Source organism: Danio rerio, chromosome 21 (assembly GCF_049306965.1).
Source record: "Danio rerio strain Tuebingen ecotype United States chromosome 21, GRCz12tu, whole genome shotgun sequence".
Classification (NCBI taxonomy): domain Eukaryota; kingdom Metazoa; phylum Chordata; class Actinopteri; order Cypriniformes; family Danionidae; genus Danio; species Danio rerio.
Genome location: NC_133196.1, coordinates 44,232,446 through 44,252,066, shown reverse-complemented (window position 1 = coordinate 44,252,066; position 19,621 = coordinate 44,232,446). Strand labels below are relative to the sequence as shown.

The 19,621-nt window shown below is 36.3% G+C and overlaps 1 protein-coding gene across 2 annotated transcripts in view; it reads left to right on the top strand.

Moving 5' to 3' along the window:
- The first annotated feature begins 441 nt into the window (after positions 1–441).
- grxcr2 (glutaredoxin and cysteine rich domain containing 2) overlaps positions 442–19,621 on the top strand; it is a 34,411-nt gene continuing 15,231 nt past the window's right edge. The window contains exons 1-3 of one of the 2 annotated variants that reach the window (XM_021469237.3): positions 442–978; positions 6,512–6,721; positions 10,535–13,184. In XM_021469237.3, the coding sequence (XP_021324912.1) occupies positions 655–978; positions 6,512–6,721; positions 10,535–10,708 (708 nt within the window). In that variant the 5' untranslated portion in view covers positions 442–654 and the 3' untranslated portion in view covers positions 10,709–13,184. Of the gene's footprint in view, positions 979–6,511; positions 6,722–10,534; positions 13,185–19,621 lie in introns of those variants that run through there. The other variant, XR_012396923.1, reaches the window with a different exon arrangement.

Genomic DNA, 19,621 nt, shown 5'->3' with positions numbered 1-19,621 from the left:
GTGTATTGGCAGATTTTCACTCACTTATTTTTGACTAGTTTTGCTTGTCTAGGAAATGCTTCTGTACTTTTAGAACTCAATTTTTAGGTAGTTGGACTGAAAGAGGAAAACTCTAAATAAGGACATATTTGAGTCACACTTTATTTTGGTGCATTTGTACATTGCATCTACATGTCAACTAATTCCTATTAGATTATAAGTAGACTGTTAGGGTTGGGTTAGGGTTAGTGTAAGTTGAAATGTACTTGCAAAGTTTCTTATAGTCAGTTAAATGTCTGTTGAAGGAGAAGTATCAACAGATATTAAGCAGACAGTCTATTAATACTCAAATGGTGTATCAAAATAAATAATCAAAATAAAGTGTTATGCAAATTTATTATTCCAATTTTGCAGTGTAATATAGAGGTTTCTTAAATTCATTGCATGTGATACTTAAGCTTTAGAGACACACTTGCTTCTCTGCTTTAACCATCATTATTTGATGAAACTGCAAGGTCTCCGTTTTCAACGGTTGTGCACAAGATCTCCTGCTCAATTATTCATCAGGGCTATAGAAAGCATCTGGACTCCCCTAGTCTCACCTCACTACTTTTCTTTCCCAGTTTTTCCTCCTGTTCTTTTCAAGACCAGTAGTAATTTCACCTGAGAGAGACCATGGAGGAGCTCCAAAGGCAACCAGGCACCTTGATCGAAGACAAGCCAAGGAAGGTAAGGTTTAAGCTGGCCTCATCGTACAGTGGTCGGGTCTTGAAGCATGTGTATGAAGATGGACAGGAACTGGACAGTCCAGAGGAGCAGTACCCTCACAGCTTCATCCACACCAAGATGGAGATGGGACAGTTATGTGACTTAGAAGATATGCAGGACCAGAGTTTGTACCCTCAGACAGGCCTGATTGCCCAGAGGATAAATGTCTATCGAGGAGTGACAGGATGCAATTCTCTGGCCTGTGGAGACATCCCAGGAGGGGATAATAAAGTAAGAACACATTTGTGCTTTGAACTGCTTAGTGACACTTTTCAAAAATGCATTAAAAAGGCAACCCATACTGCAATGTTCACACCGCTCTGTTTTTGGTAAAATAATACAAATAATACCAGTAAGTTAAAATATACAAATGCATGTTTTCCTCTGGTGTAATGGGGACCTTTCTAATTGTTTAGACCTGGCTCCAGCATGTTAAAAAGCTCATTTTATAGGTTTTTGAAAATTACTTTCCATGCAGTGTTTAACGCTGTGTTCACACTAGACTCGGAATGCGTGGGTAATTGGATAAACTCCAGCTGGGCTTAGCCCGAAGGAGTGACAAGGGACCATCCTCCTGCAGGCCCACCACCTGCAGGGGGAGCTGTAAGGGGCCGGTGCATTGTGAAATGGGAGGTGGTTGAAGTTTAGGACCACGACAACCCGATCGTCAAACTAAAAACTGAAACACGTAAGACATGTAAAACACGCAAAACTAAAATCTATTAATTATTTTCTAATATTATTCACATTTTAGTGAAAATAGCTTTTTTTTTTTTTTTACTGTATCATCATTTACTTCATATACAAGTAGCAATCCATACACTTTGCAATGGTACATGATACATTCATAATGAAGGTGACGTTTTGCAAATGATCATTTGTTATAGGCAAAACTAATAGGCAAAATTTGTCATAGGCCCATTTTAGTTTATCCAGTTGACCTATACTGAATATCTTTGGACTGTGGGAATAACCCATGTAAACATGGGGAGAACATGCAAACTCCACACAGAAATGCCAGCCTGATCTCACGAGAAAACGTAAGTATTTTACGTTTTGCTAGTTTAGTGGCTAATTCGTACAAGTTCAGTCGTACGAAATGGTACGATTTTAAAAAGGAGGCGTGGCCCCTAACCCCACCCCTAAACCCAACCGTCATTGGGGGATGAGCAAATCGTACTAAATTGTATGAATTAGATCATACGAATTCATACGAATTAGCCACTAAATCAAAAAGTTATGAATTGCCGTGAGATTGTGTTAGAAATGCAACCCGGGCTCATTGTGGAAACGTAGCCCCGTGGACGTTTCTGCGGACCGCGTTTTACGTCCCGGGAGGTACGTATTCGAGCGTTTTTTTGTTTTCGCGGATCCGCGAGAGGCCGCTGTGCGCGCTTTTTCGCGTCACGTCTCGGGCGGGCGCATCTCAGGATTTCCGGAACCTGCTGTTCTCCGGACTCGATCCCGGTCGTCGTCCACCGCGGCCGGCTCCTCATCCTCCTCCTCGTCCGGGGCCTCCGCTCTGCCGACGCAACGCTGTGAGCTAGGCGGACAAACTGATTGCGTCGGGAAAGCCCTCCACTCGGAGGCGAGCCGTCGGCCGGCGAGCGCGAAGAGGAGGGGCGGAGCGGCACCACACCACCCCGCGGCGTTCGCTCGAAAAAAACAAACGCGGCCTTTACGTACCTCCGGCCACGTAAATCGCGGCCTCCAGAAACGTCTGCGGGGCTACGTTTCCAGAATGAGCTTGGGTAGTAGAAATGCCAACTGACAAAAGAAGTGATTTTCTTGCTGTGAGGCGACCTGCCACCCTGCCCTCATTATTTTTAGTTTAATTCTGGCTCAGTGAATGCAGTGAAATATTTCAGATTGTGTTTTGTCCCTGTCTGTGGTTATGCAATACTGTTACTAATTCATAGTTCCCAGATCTAAAAATAGACCAACACTCCAGCAGAGCTTTTAAACACAGACATGGAATTGCATCCCAACTACGCAAACGTTTTCAGATTCCCTTCCATTTCCACTGACTTAACTCTGGAAAAAAAGTAAAGAAAAGAGCATTATTCACATACAGTTGAATTATTAGCACCCCTGTTTATTTTTTCCCCAATTTCTGTTTTTAACACATTTCTAAACATAATAGTTTTAATAACTCATCTCTAATAACTGATTGATTTTATTTTTGTCATGATGACAGTAAATAATATATGACCAGATATTTTTCAAGACACTTCTATACAGCTTAAAGTGACATTTAAAGGCATAACTAGGTTAATTAGGTTATCTAGGCAGGTTAGGGTAATTAGGCAAGTTATTGTATAATAATAGTTTTTTTCTGTAGACTATCGAAAAAAATAAAGCTTAAAGGGGCTAATAATTTTGACCTTTAAATAGCTTTTAAAAAATTAAAAACTGCTTTTATTCTAGCCGAAATAAAACAAATAAGACTTTCTCTAAAAGAAAAAATATTATCAGACATCCTGTGAAAATTTCCTTGCTCTGTTAAACAACTTTTGGGAAATATTTTAAAAAGAAAAAAAAATCAAAGGGGGGCTAATAATTCTGACTTCAACTGTATATGGTCTTAAACATAATCAAACAATGTGGATCCTTAGATAAGATTGAAAGCTCTTTAGAGCTTACATTTTCATTGAAATCTCACCTGTGACATGGTGTTGAAATACTGTCAGCGATCCTTTGTTGTGCATGTATCAAAGCTGACAGGATCTTTATCAATTAATCTATCAGCGGCTCACATTTGTCAAAACCATGCAGCCTTGGTTAAACTGCGGATTTGGATCAGTCCTAATTCTGTTCCCTGTCTTTTCTCCCGGAGTGGTTTCCTTTTTCTATCGACTCGCACTGTCCTTAAAGAAATAGTTTAGTCAAAAATGAAATGCACCCAATATTTTACTCATCCTAAACTCATCCTCTGTGTGCACGACTTTCTTCTGTCAGACAAACACTGTCAGAGCAGTTGTATTTTTTTTTTAATTCTGTCTTTTCCATGCTGCATAATGTTGGGTAGAGGCCAAAGCTTACAAAACCTGTTGGAAAAATAACCCATATGTCACGAGGGGTTATGAACTACAGACTTCTGGTTCCCGTGAGACACGTCAGTAATTTTCTCTACAAATAAAATTATTTCATGCGTTATACAGTATGTCAAGTCAGAAGTTAAATGCTGTACACTGAGGATCTCTTGACCAAAATGGGTTAATTTTTGGGTTTTAATTGTTCACAACCTACACAACTGGTACAGAGTTTGCATAAATTAGTCACATGATCTTTGGCAATAAAATATATCGATTTATATATATAATATAATAATATTATATGATTTATGATAGTATGTCCAGTTTACCACTTTTTTTGGTGGATGCTATTTTCATCTATGTAGCTTTAATGAAAAATAAGCTGTTGCATCGATAGTTATTTGCATATAGTGTAGTATGTAAGGGACAATTTGGTCGTGGTGTTTTTAGCAGGTCTGAAACAGCCTTCTCTTTCAGATGGCAAAGAATCATTTTGTGGAGGTCTTACATGCACAAACAGCAACATTACAATTCACCTTTATTCGTATAGCGCTTTTACAATGTAGATTGTATCAAAGCAGCTTCACATAGAAGATTATAGTAAATTAAAACAGGGTCAGTTTTCAGTTTTAAATTTAGTTCAGTTTAGTTTAGTTCAGTGTGGTTTAATAATCACTACTGAAAGTCCAAACACTGAAGAGCAAATCCATCGATGCGCAGCTCTACAGATCCCGAACCATGCAAGCCAGTGGCGACAGCTGCGAGGTAAAAACGTAACCAATTGGCAAAAGTGAAGAATTAAAAAAATACATAGGAAACCAGGCTCAGTTGGGCACGACCATTTCTCCCATGGCCAAACGTCTTGCGCAGGGCTACAGTCTAGGCGCTGGAGCTGGATGTCAGTGAGACTCATCTGTCCCTGGTGCGTCACAGGAATCAGTCTCATGCTCTCCACTCCTCCATGATGACCACCACAGCAGCTGCTCAGGATACAGCCTAGTCCAGGAATATGGAAGCCTTGGGATCATCTCCCTGCTGGTCTTGCATCGAATCAGTGGCGCTGCTTAGTCTCTGGGGGCCTCGGGATGAGTCTCCCCAGGTGGAAATAGAGAATAAAGAAAATAATCAGCGTAGCTGCTGTTCATAGCGTATACTGTATGTCACGTTATGAGTGATTGAAACGGAAACAAAAAGGTGCGGATCCAAGTGCAGTTTATTTACAGTGCGCATCAACAGAGAAACAAGGTGTTCAAAGTACAAATAAACAACAAAACAAGAAACATAAAACAGAGACAGGGCTCAGGAATCAAAACTCGAATACTAGACTTACTGGAAACACGGCGGCAGGAAAGACAAGGAAGACAAACGACGCGATGACAAACAACGGTGGAATGATGGAATATATAGTCCAGATAATCAACGGTAAAACAGAACAGATGCGGTGACAGATCAGTGTATGTGTTCCGGTGTATGCGCGTGGTATGTATGGATATGTAGTCTTTCTGGGACGCTGTAGTGCCTTCTGAGTCCTGATGCACTACAGCACCCTGAGGTGGTCACTGACAGATGTGGCAGTATATAAACAAGATGCATGGAGCACATTCATGCATTATACCATTATGTGATGCACTGAGTGTATGCTTTTCCAAAAAGATAGGTCTTTAATCTAGTTTTGAACTGCGAGAGCGTTTCTGAGCCTCGGACATTATCAGGAAGGCTATTGCAGAGTTTAGGAGCCATAAATGAGAAGGTTCAACCTCCTTTACTCGACTTTGCTGTTTGAGGTACTACAAGAAGTCCTGAGTTTTGAGATCTTGTAGAGCGGGTTGGATTGTAGTGAGATAAAAGGTTGTTTAGATAAACAGGAGTTAGATTATTTAAAGCTTTATAGGTAAGAAGCAATATTTAAAATCAATACGAAACTTAACAGCCAGCCAGTGTAAGGAGGATAAAATTGGGGTGATATGATCATATTTTCTAGACCTGGTTAGAACTCTGGCAGCTGCATTTTGTACTAGCTGACGTTTGTTAATAGAGGATGCTGGGCAGCCAGCAAACAGAGCATTACAGTAGTCCAGCCTAGAGGTCATAAAAGCATAGACTAGCTTTTCTGCATCTGAGATGGATAGCATACTTCATGACTTAGCAATATTTCTTAGATGAAAGAAGGCATAGTGCACCAAAAAAAAAAGACAACATCAGAACCTGATGAATATATTTTTGTGTGATGTTTCCTAACTAATGAACTGATGACTATTAATATGTCATGTCAGCTTATTTTTAAGTTTTTAATTTTGAGATAAATGGGCCGCAGCTCAGTTTCAGAGACAGTTGTATGCTCGAGTAAACGGAAGTTTTTCTAAAATCTGTTATGTAGGCAATAGTTAAGAATCACAGATTTAAAAATTAATTACTCTTTACAATAATCGCAGAAGCATTTTTGAAATATTTTAAAATCAAAAGTAAAAAAATGTACAAAGGTAGTATTTAATTATATTAGTCTGTTTTAATGCACACACATAAGTAGTCATACATTATTTTTTGAATGGTAATGAAAAATAAATAAATGCATGGCTACATACATACATAAAATGTATTACAGTTGCAATGTTTGTTCAATAGTGTTACACATTACTTACTATGTAGTTACATAGTTGTAAGAATCTGTCACATTTTACACTGGATTTTACACTAGTTATTTTATTGGTAATCTGTGTTTGATTTTTTAGGCACCAGTATTAGATTTTGGAAAGATTATCATTTACACCAGCAACCTGAAGATTATTCGAGCTTCTCACAGACGGGGAGAATCTGGAAAGAGTCCTCATCGCAGCCGGGACAGAAAAGAAAGTTCACCAAAACGGGATTCCCGGAGCAAAGGGAGACATAAAACAACATGTTCCCAGCCAGATGAACCCGCCACAATGACGGAACAAAAGGTATCGATTTTATCTTTGCCATGATGACAGTGCATAATATTTGACTACATATTTTTCAGGACACTTCTATACAGCTTAAAGTGACGTTTAAAGGCTTAACAAGGTTAATTAGGTGAACTAGGCAGGTTAGGGTAATTAGGCAAGTTATTGTATAACAATTATTTGTTCTGTAGACTATCGAAAAAATATATAGCTTAAAGGGGATGATAATTTTGACCTTAAAATGGCTTTTAAAAAATTAAAAACTACTTTTATCCGAAATAAAACAAATAAGACTTTCTCTAGAAGAAAAAATATTATCAGACATACTGTGAACATTTCCTTTCTCTGTTAAACATCATTTGGGAAAGATTTAAAAAAGAAAAAAAAATTCAAAGGGGGGCTAATAATTCTGATTATAACTGTAAGTAATCTTTTTCTATACGAATTCTCTGCACAACAATAAAAGCATAAGACTTTCTGTGTCTGTTTTAAACAGGAAATTTCTGCAGAGCTGAATTTAATTTTGGACCAGCATTTATCTACCTCTGCAAAAATATTAATTAGTATGCACAGCATCTCAAACACAACAGTAGAAGTTCAGTTAATATATGACCCTTACATGACCAATACAAATAATTGTTTGATGAAAAGAAAAAGAGTCAAAAATAATAAAAAAAATACATTCCTTTTGCCCAACAATCCACATAAATTTGTTAAAAGTGTTGTTATCTTAATCGATTTGTGTTGGGTCAATATGAATAATTTATGTGGAACCCTGCATTCTTTACAGTGTAACATATTTTGTAGGCTAAAATTGTAATATCAGTTCTCTTTAGTTATGTCTATACATGCAGTTTGAAACATTTACAAATAAAGAAAGTGTTTATATTGATGTAAATATCTAGGATGAACAGTTGAAGTTGACAATTTTGGTAACACTTTATAATAACTACAAACTCTGAATCATTTATTAAGCATTAGCAAATAGTGAATTGATTATCTGTTAAGCATTAACTCTACATTAATAAACGTTAGTGAGCAGTTTATAACTGCAGCTACAAATGCTCTATTCTTGACTTATAAGCACATTTATAATGTGCTTAATAGCTGAGTTTTCATACTTTATTAATGATTTATTTTTCATCACTAAATTAAATATTGTACTATTTACAAACCAATTATATTTAAGAATAGTTGAGGATTTTTAAGATCATTCAGAATGAGTTAGTAAATGATTAATAAACTATTCAAATTAACATTTATATGTCTTATTATTCAGGCATATACTATTAAATATTACTATTAAATGCTTTATTAACTCAGCTTCATCCAGTTTTGTAACCTAATCCATAGTGAGGACTATTTATGCTTTATAAACCACTTATAAATGATAATTAAAGGCTCACTTTTATTCTAAATAGAAAACATAACGGACATTATTAATTTCTATTCATTTGAAGATACACAAATGAAACTGAAACTTCATCTAAAATAACATCACTGTAGAGTTTAAACATTGCATCTTATTATATTGTTAAATTATTATATTGTTGTTGTTGTTTTATCCAGTTGGATGTTGTATGTTGACACTCCTGTTATTCAGCAATGTTTAAACTTTAGAGTAACTTTTCTTTTTAGATAAGATTGAAAAGATTATTGTTCATTTGATTCTGAGCCTTTAATTATCATCAATAAGGGATTTATAAAGCATAAATAGTCCTCACTTTAGATTAGGTCACAAAACTGGATGAAGTTGAGTTAATAAAGCATTTATTAACATACATAGTAAACATTACTGTATACCTGAATAATACAAATTATAATTGTTAATTTGAATAGTTTATTAATTATTTACTAACTCATTCTGAATGATCTTAAAAACCCTCAACTACTCTTAAATACAAATGGTTTGTAAATGATGCAATACTTAATTTAGAAATGAAAAATAAATCATAAACAAAGTATGAAAACTCTATTAAGCACATTATAAATGTGATTATAAGTCAAGAATAGAGCATTTGTACCTGCAGTTATAAACTGACGTTTATTAATGTAGAGTTAATGCTTAACAAATAATGAATTCACTATTTGCTAATGCTTAATAAATGATTCATTGTGTTACCGACAATTTTTGTGTTTTGTTTTATTTTTGTGAGACTTTATTCTAAAAAACTGGGAGGCAAAGGTTTAACTAACTTACTGATGACTAAAGGGGACTAAATAATTAAAAATAACCTTGGTTCAGGTAACAACACAATTAACTTTTGAACTTTTATGTAAAAATATCTTACTCTTATTCAGGTCAGTATTAAATAAACTTGCATTTTTTATGTGATGCCTCTTATTTTGGTAAAATATTTATCGGTAACACTTTAAAATAACTACACAGTGTGAATCAATTATTAAGCATTAGCAAATAGAGAATTCATTATCTGTTAAGCATTAACTCTACATTAATAAACGTTAGCAAGCAGTTTATAACTGCAGCTACAAAATCTTTATTCTTGACTTACAACCACATTTATAATGCATTTAATAATTGTACCTTCATACTCTGTTAATGATTTATTTTTCATTACTAAATGAAGTATTGCCTTATTTACAAACCAGTTATTTAAGCATAGTTGGTGGTTTTTTAGGATCATTCAGAATGAGTTAGTAAATCATAAAAAAACTATTGAAATCAACATTTATATGTCTTATTATTCAGGCATATATTAATAGTTAACTAATACATTAATAAATGCTTTATTAACTCAATTTCATCCAGTTTTGTGACCTAATCTAAAGTGAGGACTAATTATGCTTTATAAATCCCTTATAAATGACAATTAAAGAGTCAGTTAAATTCTACAAAGGAAAATTCTAAAAAGGAAATTAAAGAAAATAAAAGTAAAAATAAAAGTAAATTAAAGGAAATAAACAACATTATTCATTTCTATTCATTTGAAGATACACAAATCAAACTGTATCAAATGAAAAAGTAAATCTGTGCAACCTGATCTAAAATAAAATCACTGTACAGTTTAAACATTGCATCTTTTTATATTGTTAAATTATTGTATTGTTGTTGTTTTATACAATTTTATGTTGTATTTTGACACTCCTGTTATTCAGCAATGTTTAATATTTACAGTAATTTTACTTTTTAGATAAGATTTCGATGATTTTTGTTCATTTGATTCTGAGCCTTTAATTATCATTTATAAGGGATTTATGAAGCATGAATAGTCCTCACTTTAGATTAGGTCACACAACTGCATTGGGTTGAGTTAATAAAGCATTTATTAACATACATAAAAACCATTAGTATATGCCTGAAAAATGAGATATATAAACCTTGATTTCGGTAGTTTATTAATCATTTACTAACTCATTCTGAATGATCGTAAAAACCTCCATCTACTCTTAAATACAAATGGTTTGTAAATAATGCAATACTTAATTTAGTAATGAAAAATAAATTATTAACAAAGTATGAAAATACAATTATTAAGCACATTATAAATGTGGTTGTAAGTCAAGAATACAGCATTTATAACTGCAGTTAAAAACTGCTTACTAACGTTTATTAATGTAGAGTTAATGCTTAACAGATGATGAATTCACTAGATACTAATGCTTAATAAATGGTTCATAGTGTGTAGTTATTATAAAGTGTTACCTATTTATCTTGTTGCAGATTTTGCACATTGTAAACTTTAACAGCATATTTAATATATGAAAACAACACTGCCAGCTGCAGGCTTTAAGTATGCACTTTGTCTTATCATTTTGATTGCTTGTGCACTTTCTGCTTTGTTTACATGACTTTTTTTTTTTTTTGTGCAGCCAGATGCAAGCTCCTGTGAACAGTGTGGAGGTTCGGGTTGTGCGCCGTGCTCACTTTGTCATGGCAGCAAACTGTCCATGCTGGCCAACCGCTTCAATGAGTCAATCAGAGAACTGCGCTGTCCAGCGTGTAACCCTGACGGCAGAGAGCGCTGCCAGTCCTGCGCACACTAACACATATGGTGCTGCCAAGCCGTATTGGGAAGAATTCAAACCCTTTGACTGAAAGTGACTTTTGGATCAGCGTGTAAATACAAGAGCTTGAGGGCAGAAATGCTTTTGAAAATAAATATGCAATGATACTCTAGTGCAGTGATCCCAAAGTGAAACTTTGTCTGCGTCCGAAACCGCATACTTCCATACTATATAGTACGCTACAATCAGTATGCGAGCCGAGTAGTATGTCCGACTTCATAGAATTCGAAAATCAGTATGCGAGAAGTACCCGGATGACTTACTACTTCCGTCGAGATTCTGTTGTGCGCATCCCGTGCATGCTGCTTTATCCCATGATGCCCCACGAGCGAATTCATGAATGGGAGTGAAGCGACGCAAATGACGCAGGTAGGTCGCGTGACCATGACAAAATGGCGGATGTAGTAAATCCGAATTCCATTCATACTTTTCACATTCATACTGTATAGAGCGTACTTTTTTAACGGCCGAGTAGTACGTTTACATTCAAATGCAGTACCTACTGTGTAGTAGGCGGTTTCAGACGCAGCCTTTTTTTTACCAAGTACCACCTCAGAAAAAAAATTGTCTCTCTAAGTACCACCATAATGACCAGTAATAAAGTAGCGTAGTTGGAAAGTTGAAATAAAGTAGCGTAGTTGGCCAAATTAAGCAGCTACAGCACTGCACAGTTCAAAACCGAGGCAGAGTCATATTCATTCAACGAAATTCTATTTCATACAAAATATGCAGCTGTTCAGTTGGTTCGTGTCACGTGACTCACGGTACGGCATCCTGAAAAGTTAAGATGTTTTCAACTGAGGGCGCCTGGAATACATAAGCGCGTCTATGAACTGCTGCATTTAAGTTAAAAATTTAGCCATAAAGCTAAATGAAAAAAAAGAACAAAAAGAAAAGAAAAAGAATGAAAAAGAAGAAATTGTAAAAAATCAAGAAAGAAAAAGAAAAAAGAAAAAGATTTTATATAAATCAAAATAAAAAATAAAAAGAATGACAAAAAAAGACAAAAAAGAAAGAAAGGAAAAACTATTTTAGCGATCTAGGCGGAAAGTCTCAAACCATGTGCTGCAAACGCATTATGGGAGAGTTTGAATCCACTATTGCTTTAAGGATGGAAAAATAAGCTCTATACCGTGGCGCATGATGTTGTGCTTATTGCCTTAATGAGTTATAGGTGTGTTTTGAGCATAACGTGCATTAAACCAATCAGAGTCTTATCTCCAAATCCCTTCAAGAGTCAATTTTGTCGCACCTTGGCACATTTGCTATTTACATGCCAGACTTTACATTTCTCCAGAGAGAAAACAGACCAGTGAGTTAAACAGACCATCAGCAGCGCGAGGATAAAGAACGAGCCTTCTCCAATCGGCCTCTTTACTTTCACTCTTTACTCCTTTACTTTCATGGATAAGGTAACGGTGTTGTTAGCACTCCATTGAAGACATATTTAATTTAGTTTTTTAGGCACAACGATTTGTTTGAAAACGGATTCTAAATTCAGTTTTAATTTCCAGCAAACAAATAAATGAACAATAATAACGAAGTGTACTAAAAGCGCATCACGCTGCAGTTCATAGGTTAAATTTTGGCGCTCAAGTGATTGAGATGTAACAAGAGAATACGGTCATTTAAAATGGAAATAATTAATGATTTTTTGTGCGACGCGGTACCAATTGATCTAAAGACCGGTGCCGGTCTGTGGGACAAGGTATGGGGACCACTGCTCTACCGCGTATCTGCTCTGCAAGCACCACACACCTCTTTTTTCTTTTTTTTTTAGTTCTGCACCAATTGAATTTATTTTTAGCAGCTGATGACTAAAAACGAAATGCACTAAAGTTAACAATCTAACCACAACGCTTTGATCGTAGGCTTATAGAACAGCCAATGCTGATCACATTGGTGTTATCATATGCATCAAATTTATTAATCAGCGATTCTTTCGCGTACCACTAGGAGTAAGTGTAGTAAGTGTATTAAGTGTGTGTTGTAAGTGTACTAGTGGTACACCTACCACAGTTTGAGAACCACTGCTCTAGTGTATGTGTGTGAATGAGTGTTTATGGTTCTTTCCCAGTGTTGGGTTGTGGCTGGAAGGGCATCTGCTGCGTAAAACATGTGCTGTATAAGTTGCAGTTCATTCCGCTGTGGCAACCCCAGATTAATAAAGGGACTAAGCCGAAAAGAAAATGAATGAATGGTGAATTTCTAAGAGTTAGGATTTTAGGAAGTTAGAAATTTAGGATAATATATTGTGATATACTCTGACATTAGAAAGGAAACTAACACATTTTCCACCTTGTCTTTCTTCAAACATTTTAAACCATAAAGCAGGCAATAGTAAGTGACAAACCTCAAGTTGCTGACGAATGATGATGCCTGCTTTGCCTTAAAGATTCTGTTTGATTGACTGTTTGCCGTTGATAATAAAAACATTATTAATCTCCTGAATGACTTTGTGCACATCTATGTCTCCATACCAAAGATTTGCAAACCCATGCATATGGGACTAGTGTATGTGCCGTTATATTGTAGCGGGAATTTAGTTATCTGTGGGACTCCCAAAAATGGAAATATCCAAGGAAACTACTATCTACGGCACTAAAGCAACAATGCAAACTGGCACAAGGCTGTACTTTTTATTCCAGCTTTGAGCACACTATCAGTGTTGTGATGACTGAGAAGTCAAGGGATTCATTCGCAGTCTTTTATTAAAAAGAAGAGAGCAAAAACATCAATATAAAGGGGCAAATTCAAAGAGCAAAACGGTAACAGGCTGAGGTCGAGGCAGGTAGCAAACAATCAGGGGTGCGTTTCCGAAAACCATCATTAGCCATAGCCGACTAAGGTTGCCAGTTCCGTTATTATGAACAGAGCTTGTTGATTTGGCGTTTCCTAAATCCATCGTACCAATGAACATTCGCGAACGTCGCAAACTTGTATGCTTGCAATTACCCCTTTGGAGCTGTAGTTATCCCCCTATGCCTTTTTAGTTTAAAGCATTCTAACATTTAAATTTGGAATGATTAAAAAAGCGATCACTCTTAGGTGTAATTTGCTTTCAAAGTATTTTTAAAGTTCAGTTTTAGCGTTCTCGAATATTTACAATTGCGCTCCCTTTGCAGTGCACATTGATGTCATTTTGAACACAGCCGTGGCTCATGACGAAAGCTATAGTTGACCTTTTATTTAAAAGCGGAATTAATGTTACGTCTTCAAAGCTTACGTAAAAAATAGCCTACATTAATGCTTTTCATTTATAGTAGGTTATTTATTAAGTATATTTACTGCATATGACATGGGCCTGCTGGTTGGAACATTTCTGCAGTGGTTTTCATGTGTAAAACTGTAAAAGTAGACTTTTCAAAAAATACTAAATATATAAACAATATCCTACTTTAATAATAATAATAGTAATCATCATCATCATCATTAATATTATTATTAAAATATGATTTTTTATATTTCCTAATAAATAATAAATATTAAATTTAATTTCTTAATAAATCGCCCCATTATTTATTTATTTATATGATTTATATATGATATTAGAATACGTGTTTGCTTTTGTAAGTGATTTTATGTTAATTTAGAATAGAATATGTAATGTTCTCAATAATATTTGTAAAGAAAACATAAGCTCTATATGTGCCATTTATGTATATTTCAGTTAATATGGAAAATTATGGAAATGTTTTTACCAAAACTAATATTGGATTCTTTTTTTTTTTTTTAATGCGAGTGCTTGTAAAACAATATAATTTGCACAAATAAATGATGGGGTTCTTCTCTAAAGAAGTTGTTACTTCACCCCGTTTAGAGCATCATTATGGGCATTTTACGTTATAACTGACGTGGTTCAAGCGATGGATCTGCAACAGACAAACTACTCGTTTTGGGAAACACTCGTCACTACATCGATCTTTTCCCAAACGATGCATCACACTATGATAGTTCAGCCATGAGTTACGTCGTTGCTTGTGAAATGGACCCCAGAAGGTCAATAACAATGTAAAGGATAAAAGCAAGATAAACTTTGTGAAAAATGCTCAGTAATTACAGCCAGTGCTTTTTTACAAAGTGGAAGTTTGCTCCCGTCTCCGTTTTAGAACATCACCATTCAATCAACAAGTCTGAAGGTCACTGAAAAATGACCTATGAAAAGAATATTGTTGTAAATGTGTTCTGTTCTACTCTACAGCGCCATCAAAAACCACTACTGGCAACTTCTAACCACTGGAAACACCTCTGGAGCTGTCTTAAACAACTGGGAGAGTAAGAGTGATTGTAAGCTTCAAGTAAATCTATATTTTGCTGTTATACCAGCCTGATCTCACGAGAAAACGTAAGTATTTTACGTTTTGCCAGTTTAGTGGCTAATTCGTACGAATTCGTACGAGTTCAGTCGTACGAAATGGTACGATTTTAAAAAGGAGGCGTGGCACCTAACCCCACCCCTAACCCCAACCGTCATTGGGGGATAAGCAAATCGTACTAAATTGTACGAATTAGATCGTACGAATTCATACGAATTAGCCACTAAATGAAAAAGTTACGAATTGCCGTGAGATTGTGTTGGTTATACTTAAAAGGGACCCATCATGCCCCTTTTATTCATTCATTCATTCATTCATTTTATTTTTGGCTTAGTGTCTTTGTTAATCCAGGGTTGACACAGCGGAATGAACCGCCAACTTACCCAGCAAGTTTTTACGCAGGGGATGCCCTTCCAGCCACAACCCATCTCTGAGAAACATCCACACACACACATTCACACACACACTCATGCACAACGGACAATTTAGCCTACCCAATTCACCTGTACCGCATGTCTTTGGACTGTGGGGGAAACCGGAGCACCCGGAGGAAACTCACGCGAAGGCAGGGAGAACATGCAAACTACACACAGAAACGCCAACTGAGCCGAGGTTTGAACCAATGACACAGCGACCTTCTTGCTGTGGGGCGACAGTAAACAATCTAAGCACAACAATTTGATCGTAGGCTTTATAGAACAGCCAATGCTGATCACATTGGTGTTATCGTATGCATCAAATTTATTACTCAGCGATTCCTTCGCGTACCACTAGGAGTAAGTGTATATGTGTATATACTACCACTAGGAGTAAGGATATATAGTCAATAGGATATAAATATAAAGGATTAAAATATTACAAAACATTATTTTCTAGCCTACATAAATATAAAAAGCAAACTTTTATGCCTTCTTCATCTCGGGAGGCTTTTTCAATTTATTCATTACAATTTGCTTTTGTATAATGTTATCATTATTAGCAGTATTATTTATTATATCCATATTTATATTTGTTTTATTAAAAATAAGCTTAGATTTGTCCACCTGTCAGGTTTTAGACCATATGGGGCACATATGGGTGTATTAGAATATAACTCAGGTTTTTGAACACACTTTGTTATTATTGTTCATTTATTTATTTGCCGGAAATTAGAACTGAATTTAGAAATAGCTTAGAAACAAATCTTTGCGCTTAACAAACGAAATTAATTATTTATAGGCTAATTGATGTCTGTGTGTAAAGGTTTCTCTATCCACCAGAGCGAAAGTGAAAGTAGATAATGAGACGCCTTATCTCTCATTCTCGCGCTGTAGATGCTCTGTTTAACTGTTTTCTTGCTAGTGAAATGCTCAGTTTTCCACTTTTGTAGTCATCATCTAAATAGCAAATGCGCTATGGCGTAAATCAACTGACTCTTAAAGGGAATGAGACTCTGATTGGTTTATTCTCAAAACACACCTATAACTCATTAAGAAAATAAGCTCAATCCTTTTAGACCATGCGCCATGGCGGAAAGCGGATTTTTCTATCCTTAAATTAGCAAAAGTGGATTCTGACACGCCCTAATTACTTTTGAGCTTTGCACTTTGCGCATGGATTGTCAAAATAGAGCACAAAGTGTGTCAGAGCTGTTTTAAAAAAAGTATATTTTCTCAAACTAGCCAACCCAAACTTTACCTTGTTAAATTAGATAACAACTGAATGTACACAATGTCAACAGTCTTGAGTGGGGTGAGCAAGCCTGCAGCTAATGTTTTGACAGGATTCTGTGATGTCAGTGTGTTGTGCTGTGTCAAGGATCAGAGATGTTTTCCGCTATTCACTTTATTGCTTTTGTTTGAAAGAGCAGAGCTGGTCAAATGTGTGTGGCAGTTGCTTTATTAATATTGTGTTAGTAAAAGGCCTCCAGCCCAGTTCTCTCAAGATGAGACATCATATTGTTCATTACAGGAAAGCATTCCAAGAAAATATTGGAGGGTCCCTGCTGACATAACTGCATTTTTTTTTAACAATACCGTCTTGTTGAATAGGAAGATCATAAAAATAATGACTGTTACAGAGAAACAATAATAACTGTTCATTTTATTGGCATCAAGTGAAATGGTCCATGTCTCACTTTTGTAATATTGCAAACTGCGAAATGGCACAGCATCAAACCTCATTAATATTTTATTTTGCTTCCCACAGGTTTATATGAAGCCAGGTCTTGGTTTCTTTCATCTTTCACTAAACAGCATACATTCTGAACCACATTACAACTACAGTACATTCAAGCTACAGAAGCAAACGATTATTTTTTTAGATGATTTTAAAGGGCACCTATGGTGAAAATCTACTTTTCAAGCTGTTTAGACAGACATGTGTGTGGGTATAACAGGGCCGGAGTGGGCTTCTTTTTCATCCCTGGAGTTTCAAGCCTCAGACCGGCCCACCTCAGTTCACGAATGACTATATTAAAATAAGGACATTTCCAATTCAGTTTCTAATTACACTATCACGTCTTTTTTTTTTTTTTGAGAAAAAAGCTGCTTTAGAACTTTAAATGTTCAACAACCCTAACTGTATTATATGTCTTAAAAATAAAAATGAAAAAAAGAAAAAATAAATAACATACTCAGACGAGGATCAAACCCAGGTCGGCAACGTCGCAATCTAACGTGCTAACCACTAAACCACAATAGATGATATATACAAAGTGACTCATCTGAGTAATATGATCATTAACCTGCAGGCTGGTTATATAAGAAAAAAACAGAGCTGCAGTAAAATAATGAATGAAAAGACTGTGGTCAAGTAAATAAATAAATAAATTTAAAAAGTGTTACTGCTTAGAGCAACAGATTCTGGAGCTAGGGACACCGGCCCTCGCGGCCAAAAAACGGACCGGCCCACCGGGAAATCTCTCGGTCCTCCCGATTAGCCAATCCGGGCCTGGGGTATAGTGTATAGACCGTCATATTGGGGTGAAATACACACACACAGTCCTTTTGTTTTCAATTTAACAACATAAAAACGATGGACCAATTAGAGCGGTTTTCAGATAGACCGTAACTTGAAATAGGCGTGCTGTCCCCCCGCCCACCGAATTGATTGACAGCTGCGCACATTAACTTGTCCCGGTAGTGTTGTGTATAATCACGTCAACAAGACCAGATGTGCGCAAAACAACCGGGAATAAAAGGTGTGTTCAGTTCACTAGGAGCATCAATCATCACCAAATGTGATCAAAAGTAAGTTTCACATGTTTAAAATGTTTTAAAACAGTGCACGTGTGTAATGAATTACAGCGATTTACTTCTGATTTACTTTCTTTCTAAGTAATTTAAATGAACAATTGCTTTGTTTAAATAAAAGTATGTCCAAGAGAAAGCTAATACGTTTCTTATATGTACACGAGCTGTGGAATTTATTGTGATGCGACAGGGCGCCACCTGAAATCTTGCTTAATTGCCAAATCTTGCCAAATTAATTGTCCTGTGAGTGTTTTATAATGGATGCGCGCCCATACAGGAGGATCTAGCAAGGCTCATTGGTGTTTCTGTCATAGAATGTAAAACAAACTTGAATATGAGCTTCAGACGGGCTCTGGCGGAGCTATATCAGTGATCTCCCAATAATATCCAGCTGCAAACTCTACCGCCACCGCCAGATCGACGCGATTCAACAGATTTAGGGTGTTTTACTGTATTTTACAAATTTAAAAAGGTTTATCTTCCAGCAGGTCAATGACCCAAAGCACACCACCAAAATATTAATGGAGGGGCTTCACAACAACTCAGTGAATGTCCTTGAGTGGCCCAGTCAGAGCCCAGACCTAAATCCTATTAAACATCTCTGGAGAGATCTGAAAATGGCTGTACAACGTCGCTTACCATCCAACCTGATAGAGCTTGAAAGGTACTAATGAGCAAAAATTCCCAAAGACAGGTTTGCCAAGCTTGTGGCATCATATTCAAAAAGACTTAAGGCTGTAAATGCTGCCAAAGGCACATCAACAAAGTATTGAGCAAAGGCTGAGAATACTGATGTGCATGTGATTTTTCAGCTTTTTTACTTTATTAAATTTGCAACAATTTCAAAAACTATTTTTTTACATTGTCATTATGGGGTATTGTGTGTAGAATTTTAAGGAAATAAATGAATTGAATCCATTTTGGAATAAGGCTGTAACATACAAAAAATGTGGCAAACATAAAGCGATAGGAATACTTTCTGGATGCACTGTATTACACATATATACACATGTAACTCTGCCAGTCTGACACCACCCAACCCACTCCGCGCTGGTATCGAACCGGCAACCTGCCGCATGGGAGTCAGTTGCTCTACCAAGGAGGCTAAAGACCATGACTGCTAGTGTCAGTCGCTAGAGCACCTTTAGAGGTCAGAGGAGTGAGGTTTACCTGCACAGCACACACTAGCTGGCCTCCGTTACACACACACATATACAAAACACAGATACATACCAAAGAGCTTAGAATGAACAGGCGACACTCAATAGAACGTTCCATTGCAGATTCTGCCATTTTGGAGTGAAAGCGATCGGCTGTTCATTGGATCTTATTGCTGTTGCGAT